The following is an 11,185-nucleotide window of genomic DNA, read 5'->3' on the forward strand; positions in this document are numbered from 1 at the left end:
CATAAGAAATTATCGATACGTCGGAGACGTATCAGGGGCCGGCCACTCAAGCCTCCAACCTTGGCCGCCCCCTTTGAGGCCGGCGCCCAAGCCCCCCTCTCCCCAAACCCTAGCCGCCCCTCCTCCACATACCTCTCCCGCAGCGCATAGGCGAAGCCCTACCGGAGATCTCCACCACCACCACCGCCACCACGCCGTCGTGCTGCCGGGATTCCGAGGAGGATATACTACATCCGCTGCCCGCTGGAACGGGGAGAAGGACGTCGTCATCAACACCGAATGTGTGACCGAGTACGGAGGTGCTGCCCGATTGTGGCACCGTCAAGATCTTCTACGCGCTTTTGCAAGCGGCAAGTGATCGACTACATCCACCACGAGATCTAATCTCGTTAGGCTTTGGAAATCTTCGAGGGTTAGTCTCATGATCTTCTCGTTGCTACCGTCTACTAGATTAGATCTTGGCTTGTGTTTTCGTTCTTGCGGTAGAAATTTTTTTTGTTTTCTATGCTACGAATCCCATCAAAATTGCTCAGTTAGGATCAACTTCTACGCCACATCCTTCAGTGTAGGTTGGGGGAATTTCTTAAGCATTGTATTCATTGATGGGTATGTGTATCTATACACAATTAAAAGGGATGAACTGGCCTCTAGATCCTATCCACGAGATGGGATTGTGTATTCATTGATGGGGTTGTTTAACCTAAACAAGTTAATTGTGACATAATAGGGTAGTTAGCATTTACAACCGAATACAAAGGAGAAGATCGTATCTTCTCTAACACTTTGGAAATCTCGGGGAAACAAAAAAGACAATTGCCAGTATGACCAGTTTGGACATGTGTGCTACCGGTTTTGCCGCCTCTTACGAGGGCTGGGACTAGGGTGTTTTCACCGTGGGGCCTTGTAGAGCTTCAAAATGGTACGTGCCTTTATTTATGAGATTCAGTCCCCCCTTCATTTGTGAAAGTCCGTTCTAGTTGTTGAGCATATCTTAAGAGAAGGAAATGAAGTTGGGCTAGTTGAGCATAAATAAACAATATCTTCTAACCTACTTGGTTGTCCTAAATATTTGACATCTCTTATCCGGTTAGGCGTTATTTTAGAGCTTTTGATTTGTGGAATCCTCCTCGAGCAAAGTTTATGAAGATTTGAGACTTGCCTCAAGATTCACCATGAGAGATTGAGCAAGTTCCGAATGGAACTGGGCGGGCACAAGGAGAAAAATGTGAAGTTTGAGGACTTCAAGACATGCGTACCTTGCTTCTCCAACGAAAACGTAGAATTGTTGCCGACAACTTAAAACTTCGGGATAGATCCGTGTCTTCGCATCTAGCTTTTATTTCTTGACTTATTTTATTAGCCTCTTGTTACTAGATCTACTTCAGTTTCTTACTGCTTTAACTTTTCAGTTGGTCTAAATGTCCTTTTGAACCCTCTGGTCGATAAACCGGGATAAAGATGGAGTTGGGCCAAGACTTGTTTTTTGGAGAAACAGTTGGGCCAAGGGTGAGGAACTCATTTGGCGTGCATCCGTTTCTGCAGCCCAAGAACTCATGAGGCGCTGTGATCGGCGCCTCAGTCCTTTCGGCCCAGCCCGCCAGGTCATCTCGCCTTGCTTGACTCGCAGACTGCGCCTGGATCAGGACCAGGAGCAGACCCTAACTCCGACGTCCCAAACCCGAGCCAGGAGAGGCGGTGGCCGGCGGGTGGCGAGACGTCTCTGCTAGGTGGCGGACGGCTGCAGTGAATCAGGCGGCGCACGCAGCAGGTACTCTCCATCCTCTTTCCACTCATTCGAAATAGTATTGGAATTTTTATCTGCTGGTCTGCTGATTCTTGATCGGAGAACGTCGGAGGAAGTGGATGTGGGCGATTTCGTGAGAGCGGGCGGCGAAACATTGATGTTTCCGATCTCCTCTCTCGTCTCTGCGCTGGCGGCGAGCTACTTTACTCCCTCTCCCTTGCGCGTCGTCTCCACTCTTTCCTCTCTGCGCTGGAGGCGAGCTGGTTCTCCTCTGGCTTCCTCGCGCGCTGTCATCTCTCTGCCCTAGCGGCGCTCGTCCTATTCCTCTATTGCCAAGCACTCAAGTGGATAATGACGAGACTCCAGTTCAACAAAATACTTCTTTTTTTTACCATGTTCACCAAAATACTTCAATTTATCAGTTGCTATAATTACTCCTTTAACGTGCCAAGAAAATGCCATGTCTCACGCTGGATGAAATTTATGGTGCTACTTGTATAATTTACTTCTGATGTATGTGTATATCAACCGGAACAATGAAATAGCCTTTTTTGTAATCAACCTATACCTACCAGATTGCCCACATGAGCTATTCTAAACCAACTACCTGACCCTTTGTACTGTATGCATTCATTTAATTAAACGTGATTTCATTGCAGATTGCATTCTAGTTCTGTTACATACTAAATATTATCGTTGTATGTATTTCTAGCTTTCCGAGTGGTAGATTGGAGAAGGTGGTGATTTGTAGTAGTAGTATTTGTCACTAAGATTTATGTACAAGGGGGTAATATAACCATGTGAAGCACAGAGGTCATCAAAACAACCTATTCACCTTCGCCCCTCCAACCAAACACGAAATTGGATAAGCCTAACAACTACTTATTCATCCAACCAAACAATTTATTTTTGGCTCATCCCACCCACCCACCCAACCAAAATAAAATGATATCCCAACCCACCCACCCTTGCCCTCAAACCAAGCGCACCTACTCACTAGATAGTCTTGGCATTTCTGCCACCCTATTTGCGTGAGGTTGTTTGAATTAGGTTTAGCCGCGCATGTATGATTATAAGGTAATCAAGATCTGAATTTTACTGCATGATTTAGGTGAGAGAGGTCAGTTTGCTGGTATGTTGTGGGTCACAGGAGGGGTGTGAGGCTTCCACAGCTAATTATAGGCTTTCTTAACGATGCTTATGTGTGCCAAACTTGGGCCCATTAGCTTTCTTCCCAAACAGTCATCTATGGGTTGATACTTTGTTTTTGTTCGATATAATTATATAAGTTCCAGTGAAGTCTGTATTGTTCCCTGAAATTACTAGTGGAATAGAATTGTGACTGTCCATTCCAGGCTATGGTTTTCTTGGATGGTTAATTAGTGGCGGACTTGCTAATGCAAACAGGACTGGTCAGGCCCATAAATTCAAAGTATCACATGAATTTTCTTTTTCATGGGCTGTGGTAGCATACTAGCATGTTATCTGCCGGAACAAGACTTTTGTGTTTAGACCAAGTTAAGGTTTTCATGTTACAGTTGCCAGCGTAGCTTGGATTAGAATTGCTCACTGGAGCAAATGGTGAATTCATGTTTGCATTCACTAGCTCAGAAACCTGTATGAATTTCTTAACATTGCTCATCCATGTTCTGAATATTTCTTCTTATTATCCTTGAGTCCTGAACCGCAAAGGTGTCAATATGTCTTGTTCTAAACAGGGTTGCCATTTCATCATGACGACCTAGAATATAACCTTAGATGATGCTGCTATAACAGGTTTACTCATAATTAATTGGGCCGAACAGAACAGCAGAAGTAGCCCAAAATACCTAGTTGTTGCCTCTCAGTTGAGTCAGGTTGATAGTTTCTGTAGCGACCTCTCAACCTTAGTCAGGTCAGCGTGGTGTATAGAATCTGTAAAGTTTATGATTGGGTAATCTATATATTTCCCGTGCAAACATCAACTTTCTCTCGTGACTGACAAGGTCTGAGAAATACTCCATAGGGTCTTTGCTTTAATATGCTTGCCAACTATTGGTCACAAGATTGCTTGCCTGTTGGTATGCTCCGGTTATATGTTTGCCTCTTAATGCTCTTTGTGAATGTTTTGTTACAGCAGTGTATTTTTGTTTTGAGTGTTGAGTCATAGTGATAATTGGCATCTAGTATGTGTTAGGACTAATATCAGTTTTCTTCACTTTTACCTTCCAAGACATTTATCACTTGGTTAGTTATCTGTATGCTTTTGATATGGTAATGTTTTTTTTCCTTTTATTGATTCTGATAAGAATGTTCATTTTCTCTTTGCAGGTTTCTTTCATTGTGACATCTTTCTGCGGCTAGTTCAGTCACAAGGAAAATGGCAAGCAGGGCAGGTGGTGACGGCAAAGAACCCATAAATGAACAAGTAGTCGCAAATACTTATGCCAACATGCGCACTGAAATGAACCAACTCTACACCAAGATCACGGAGCTGGAGATGGAAGTGAGCGAGCATTCTCTCGTGATTGGCGCAATCGAGCCTCTGGACCCCACAAGGCGCTGCTACAGAATGATTGGTGGAGTCCTGGTGGAGAGGACCATCAAGGAAGTGCTGCCTGCCGTGCACCGCAACAAGGAGGGCCTTGAGGAGGTGGTCTCTCGCATGAAGGAGGCGCTGGAGAAGAAAAAGAAGGAGATCACCGAGTTCGAGCTCAAGTACAAGATCAGGATCCGGAAGGGTGACGGCAATGCTGAGGAAGATGTCACCATGAAGGAAGCCTCTGCACAGGGTGTTCTTGTTGGCCCTGCAGGGGGGTAGTAGAGCATAGTTCCTCTGTCAAAATCAGATTGCTCCTTGCCGTAGTCAACCGATATAGTGAGATTGTGTTTCTGGGTGTGGTTATCATGCTACACGTATGCTGTAGTAGTGTTGAATCATCGTGTGTAAAACTGGAGACTATGCTACGGAGTAGATCAGAACTTTGCTGGTAACTGCAGATTTTACGAAGATTGCTGCAGAATGACTTATGTATCTTTGGTGGTCCTTCCTTTGTTGTGCTTTGGAGTTTTTGTTTATTGATGACATGTTTTGGTTAGTCGATTCAACATCGATTTCATAGAAATTTTGCCACCCAGACTTGTTACAATGTAGATTGATTTCAAAATCCGTTGAGAGAAATAGTATATTAGTATGGTCTTGTTTTCCCATAATCCTGAGGTGAAATAATATTAACCGTACGATCTTGCGTCTCCGGCCCAGCGCCATTCCCCAAAGGCCAAACTCTCCCGACGCTCGCCCAAAGCACAGACACGCAGGAGACGAGAAGAAACCCTAGTGAAACCCCGAGCCAGCCACCGCCCACCAGATCAAGATGGCTTCCGCCGCCGGCGGCGACACCAAGGGGAGGAAGCGCAAGTTCCTCCCCCACGGGAAACCGGTGAGGAAGGGCGCGTACCCGCTGCGCCCCGGCGTGCAGGGCTTCTTCATCACCTGCGACGGCGGCCGCGAGCAACAGGCCACCCGCGAGGCAATCTCCCTGCTGGACACCGTAAGACGCCGTGTTCACACTTCAGTAGTTGTTCGTCGTATTGCCATGTTGGAGTAGCACGTGTGCTACTTCGTGTGGGTTCTTAATTCCGCAAGTCACTTCTAATTAGAAGCTGCTGGAGGGATTCGTTCCACTTCAGATCGCTGATAGTGCTATGTTGTGTTTAGTGTAGTTACTTGTTTACTGTGGCGGGACAGTTTACTTCTTGTTGATTGATGCGAAGACTGATTGAAATGAAAAACACGACTGCAGCTTGCTGAACTGTGGCTTGTAATGTAGTTGTATTTGAAACTTTGAATCTTCCTGTCTAGAGTATGTACAGCCTTGGTATACTTTTTCCGGAAGATGGTGGTGATTCGCTCATATAGCAACAAACTAACCATAAGTTGTACAATTATGTTTTCCTTTCTGTTCTGGCAAGGGTTGTATGTTTATTTGTGCCATGTGTCAAGGGAAACGATGATACTTTGCCAAGTTGCCTGGTTGATTACTTGCCAAAATATGCTGGCTGATATGCAATTCTCGGTTGTTGGATGTGCAGTTTTACGAAGACCTGGTCGACGGGAAAGGGTTTGCTGACAAGTCCAAGATCATACCTGACAAACCGTTGAACAAAAAGATAAAGTTTGACGATTCTGATTCTGATGACGAGGATGCAGATCATTCAGTGAAGGAGACCAGCAATGGAAATGATGCAGAAAAAGGTGAAGCCAAGTCATCTGAGAAGCAACAAGAGGTACTTGGTAACTCAGAAATTACCAGCAAGGACGATGAAGAACAGGTGAAAAATGCTGATGGATCAGCACCAAAGAAGCAACGTGTGGAAGATGCCCCGGTTTCTGAGCAGACAGAGCCAAAAGAGCCTGCTGATAAACCAACTGAGGCCATTGAAGAACCAAAAGAGTCCACTGATAAACCAGCAGAGACTAGTGACATACCAAAAGAGTCCACTGAGAAACTAGCAGAGACCAGTGATAAACCAAAAGAGTCCATTGGGTTACCAAAAGCGTCCAAGGACATACCTATTGATGATTTAATTGATCAGGACCTGAAACAACTGGGAGACAGGAAAAAGGTTTGTTTGCTTTTTGAGCTAAGTTACAGTTTAAGATACGTAGAAGGTGGTCTGTTCTTTTTTTTGAAAGCCAGAAGGTGGTTTGTTCTGTTAGATAGTAGTCCATATAAACTTATGCAAATGACTAAATTTGGTCAGACGTGCTTAACATATATTCTGGGTACAGTTTACACCATAAATATCTTACAATATTTTTATATGGAAACATGCAATTCTTATTCATAGCTCCTAGGCAGTTGTCGACAGTCAAAATACACCTTATATTTTGGAACCGAGGTGGGGATGCTCATAAAATCCTTGCTTCTCCACATCCCTTTCCCCATATCATATGTATGCTGGACATTGAAATGTTTTTGTGCTTAAGATCTAAAACACACTGTTTTCTTGCACTTGCCCTAAATTTGGAGTTCGTCTTGCTGTGGATAGAAATATTTCAGTATTTCAGTTCAGTAGTAATTAGTTTCAGTATTTTACTATTTATTCATTGATACTGACATACCGTAGTATTTAACTTTTTATTCTTTGCTACTTGTTTTATTCTTGTTACCACATCCCTGTGCAGTTATGTATAACTTCTTAAGTACACCTAGCAATTAATTTTGACAAGAAAAACTTATTTGACGACTGAATTATATATGACACCTCTCATTTTAGCAACTGTTTTCTGATAAATTGACAATCAGAATCTTGCGCAGCACATGATTGCTCCTTCAATAAACAATTCATTAGTATGAGAAAATGCAGAAAATACTAGTCCCATTATATTTTTTCTTTGCCTCACTATGGAAAACCACTATACTTGAAACAGAGGCTTTTTGCAAGCGTCGATTCAGGTTGCAATGGTTGCATCTTCATTCAAATGCACAAAAGAGACGGAGACCCTGGTCCAGTTGAGATTGTACAAAACTTGATGTCTTCGGCTGCCTCAACTCGCAAACATATGTCCAGGTTCATATTTGATGTTATTGGAATCTATCATTCCTTGTTCACTAAGTCTCATATTTCAAGACATAATTTCTTATGTTGTGTGCAGTTATTTTCTTGCTTATAGACTTACATCTTGATTGTACTCTAGGTTTCTTCTGAGGGTTTGCCCTGCTGAGGTGGTATGTTATGCTTCAGAAGAGGAAATAACAAGAGCCATTAGTCCACTTGTTGAAAAGTACTTCCCCAAAGAATCTCCTTCAGGGCATAAGGTAACCTGCTCCTTGCTTGTTATGTGGTCTGGTATAAGAACATAGGGCAAAGCAGTAGGACTACGGTATATTTTGTCTTGCATGAGTAGGCATATAGGGTGTTGTTGCTTATAGATAAATATAATCAAATTACATTGTTCTAAGTCCTAATTATTTTAGTCCTAAGTCAGAGTTTTCTAATTTTGACCATGTTCATTGAAAAATATCAGCATCATGTTTCATGTGTATTTATTGGATGCGGTGGATGTTGATATTTTTTTTTATTAACCATGCCAAACTTTGTAAACTTTTAACTTAGGTCAAGGCTTTATACCTTATATTTTGGACTGGAGGGAGTACAGACCAAATGCAATGTTTACATAATCAGTATCTAAATGCCATTCATCCGTCATATAAGTGACCCAAAGAAGTTTATTTGCTTTCATCATCCACAAAGTTTAGCACAAATATGCCACACTTTATGAGCAAGCGATTGCAGGCAGTTTCAGTAACCGACATCATTTATTAGGGCATGCATTGTTTCTATAGAACAATGCAAATTGCCCAAATAGGAGTTGTTTGCTTTGTTGTTTTCCTGTCCAAAATTCTACATGGTTCCTTACTCACTTGTTTCGTTGTTCGCAGTTTGCTGTGCTATATGAAGCAAGGTCAAACACGGGAATCGATAGAATGAAAATTATAAATGTAGTAGCAAAATCTATACCTCAAGCTCACAAAGTTGACCTCAGCAACCCTGACAAGACTATTATTGTCCAGATTGCCAAGGTAAATGCTTTAATACAGTTGGATTTCTTTCGAATGCCTATTATTATGTTGTATGAAAGTGCTTTGTCAACAAAACCTTATAGTACTACAATTGTCATTAAAATTCATATTAGTTGCTGCTCAAATCCCTAGTGTTATGTTTTGTGAAAGCACTTTCTCTATTTCCAAACCCATACTAAATACAAATGATTGCCGACCTTACAAAGAACACACATGAGATCACTTTTTATAGTAGCTTTAGTAGATAGATGGTCTCAGCTGAGGTTCTGATAAACCATTTGTTTGAATTGTGAGCAGACTATATGCATGATTGGTGTGGTGGAGAGATACAAAGAGCTTGCCAAGTTCAACCTAAGGCAGCTGACATCGCCACCAGAGAAGTAACTGCTGGGAGAGGAATGGTTGCGTCTTGCTGGCTCCTGCGCCGTCTTAAACATACGCAACATCAGTTAGTTCGTTAGCTGGAGAGTGAAAATCACTGTTAAATGATTCAGGTCTACCGTCGCATTAAAACCTCGCATCCTGAGTTGTTTATTTTCCGCACAGTGCTACAACAATCGGTCGAATAAATTCCATCATGGCTCGGTTGGCTCTGTTATGTAGACTGCATGTTCGTTTTTATTGATTATAGAAGGTCAAGGTGTTTTGGTGTCAGCTGGCCTTGAAATCAGAATATGTGAAGTTGTCTAGATAATGTTTTTTTTTGTATGGTGAAGATTTTTGTTACATGCGTAGTATATAGACGTGTTTTAGTATGTAGACACGTGCAAATTTAGGCAAAGTTGAGACATTTTTTTTCCGGAACGGATGGGGTATAAAATATGCCTGTAAAGTAGGACCTGAGCAAGTCAAGACTGTAAGATGACGTTTCAAACGGGAAAATGTAGAACCTTTCGCTTTCCTAGCCCTGATTTTACTGGAAAAGTAATCTGGTTGGTAATCAATCAGCAGCAAAATTAATCTTGGTGAAATCCCAATCGCTTGGAGTTTAAGACAAACTGTAGAAAAAGTTTGAAGCGAGGCCGTAGAAAGATCAGACTGATCCAGTCTTTTCCCTAAAATAAAAGCTAGTCGTGCATCGAACGTTGACAGGGAACCATGCCATAGCGCAGATCAACGGCGGCCAGCCCAGCCAGCCATCCTCCGCTCGGTCGGCGGGCAGGAGTGGCACTTAATGCTGGAGACCACCGCACCGCCCGCGACCACGGCAGCGCAGCACAACCAGCCAACCGAAACCACTACCACGGGCACCGCTATCGGGGGATGACCGATGATGGGATTACGCGAAAGCTACCCTTACCCGAAATCATCCAACCGAACGCATCATCACTCAGCACGCGCGTGCCTGATCTGATTCGACGGGGTGTAAACAGATCGGATCAATTTTTACTTATACCATAATAGTATTTTTGACCATTTTTTTTTCTTGGATTTGGATCGGAGCGGATTTTGCCTGGTTTCGGATTTGAATGCTACTGATTCAAATTGAAAATAGGATGGATTTGGACCGAAAACAAAAATAGTGGGATACACCTCTCATTGGTAGATAGTTATAGTGCTTGCAAAACTTAGCTAAACATGCTGCCAAACGAATTTGGTAACTCAATAACTAATAACATTGTGAGATTAGCCTTGACATTTGACTTTAAAATCGGATTATCCAATTTAAAACCTTCAAATATCTTTATTAAATCATGATACACCGTAGAGACCCGTCGTTGTTGGCATGGTACATGCAACACCGCTCCACTTCTTGCCTCCACCATCCAGCAGCTCACATGTGATCTAACATTTTGCACGGGGACGGCGTCGAGCCATCGATGTTGCCAAAAGACAACCTTTGCGAGTTTGGGTACAAATATACGTATTTTGATCAATGAGAATAGTTAGGTTGTCTTGGAAATTGTTCTTCTCTGGCTGTCACCGTACGATTAAGATGTTATTATCGTTTTGTAGCCGCATGAATTTAGTTGCGAGGATCAATCAGTTGTTACATTTGACCTGTAGAGATACTTGTTTACCCGTTGCATGAGAAAGAGAAAAGTCAGTATAAACAAATTGCGTACACCCACAATCCACATGCCACGTGTTCTTGCTTGAGATAGTCCTCTTGTATGCCTTTTCTATCTGAATTGTGAAAAAAGGAACCTCTTAGTCTAACCTTTTTTAATCGACCTGGAAAATGCAACACCACTCCATCTCTTTCCTTCACCATCTAGCAACCAGGGAGGAAGCCAGGAAACTACAACAAGGGGTGTCAATTGCATGTAAAATACATTGGAGGGGGCCCATATTAGTTAAATTTAAAGATTAAATCCACAGATTAAGTTGGTGGGTTTCAAAAAAAATCCACCATGAGGGATCCATGGCTCTAGTCCAACACACATCTGATCCAACATCTTACACGGGGGCGGGGCAACGTCGAGCTGTCAACGTTGTTAAAACACGAATTTTGCAATTTTGGGTAGAAATATGCAATTTTGTTAAAACGTCGACCTATAAGAACTTACAAATTGTTTTTTCTCCCGATACAATTAAGTTGTTATTATCGTTTTGTAGTTGCATGAATCTAGTTGTGAGGATCAAATTGGTTGTTACAATTGACATGTGGAGATGCTTATTTACCAGCTGCATGAGAAATAGAAAAGTCAGTATAAACAAATTGCCTACACCCACAATTCACATGGCAAGTGTTCTTGCTTGAGATAGTCCTCTTGTTTGGCTTTTCTATCTGAATTGCGAAAACAGACACTTCTTGGTCAAAACCTTTTTTATCTACGTTCTGTCCCGCAAATGTATTTATTTAGGTAGTATGAGAACTCAAAAGTCCAAAGCCTATATGGGGTACACATCGCCGCGTACATCTGTGTGGGGA

The 11,185-nt window shown here is 42.5% G+C and overlaps 2 protein-coding genes across 2 annotated transcripts; both read left to right on the forward strand.

Moving 5' to 3' along the window:
* Positions 1–1,646: 1,646 nt before the first annotated feature.
* Positions 1,647–4,770, forward strand: LOC124704316 (probable prefoldin subunit 2). Its single transcript, XM_047236568.1, has 2 exons — positions 1,647–1,768; positions 4,055–4,770. Exon 2 carries the CDS (start codon positions 4,104–4,106, stop codon positions 4,542–4,544), a length of 441 nt encoding a protein of 146 aa, XP_047092524.1. The 5' UTR covers positions 1,647–1,768; positions 4,055–4,103; the 3' UTR covers positions 4,545–4,770.
* A 238-nt stretch (positions 4,771–5,008) lies between these two features.
* Positions 5,009–8,964, forward strand: LOC124704315. Its single transcript, XM_047236567.1, has 6 exons — positions 5,009–5,274; positions 5,816–6,349; positions 7,158–7,297; positions 7,425–7,545; positions 8,170–8,310; positions 8,608–8,964. The coding sequence occupies exons 1-6, from the start codon at positions 5,098–5,100 to the stop codon at positions 8,692–8,694; spliced, it is 1,200 nt and encodes a 399-aa protein (XP_047092523.1). The 5' UTR covers positions 5,009–5,097; the 3' UTR covers positions 8,695–8,964.
* The last annotated feature ends 2,221 nt before the right edge of the window (positions 8,965–11,185 follow it).

The sequence above is a fragment of the Lolium rigidum genome, chromosome 3, assembly GCF_022539505.1.
Source record: "Lolium rigidum isolate FL_2022 chromosome 3, APGP_CSIRO_Lrig_0.1, whole genome shotgun sequence".
NCBI classification, from domain to species: Eukaryota; Viridiplantae; Streptophyta; class Magnoliopsida; order Poales; family Poaceae; genus Lolium; species Lolium rigidum.

Coding starts and splice junctions, on each gene's coding strand:
- LOC124704316 (XM_047236568.1), top strand. CDS start 4,104: ATGGCAAGCAGGGCAGGTGGTGACGGCAAAGAACCCATAAATGAACAA.
- LOC124704315 (XM_047236567.1), top strand. CDS start 5,098: ATGGCTTCCGCCGCCGGCGGCGACACCAAGGGGAGGAAGCGCAAGTTC. Junction 6,350..7,157: donor AACTGGGAGACAGGAAAAAG/GTTTGTTTGCTT, acceptor TACTTGAAACAG/AGGCTTTTTGCAAGCGTCGA. Junction 7,546..8,169: donor AATCTCCTTCAGGGCATAAG/GTAACCTGCTCC, acceptor CGTTGTTCGCAG/TTTGCTGTGCTATATGAAGC.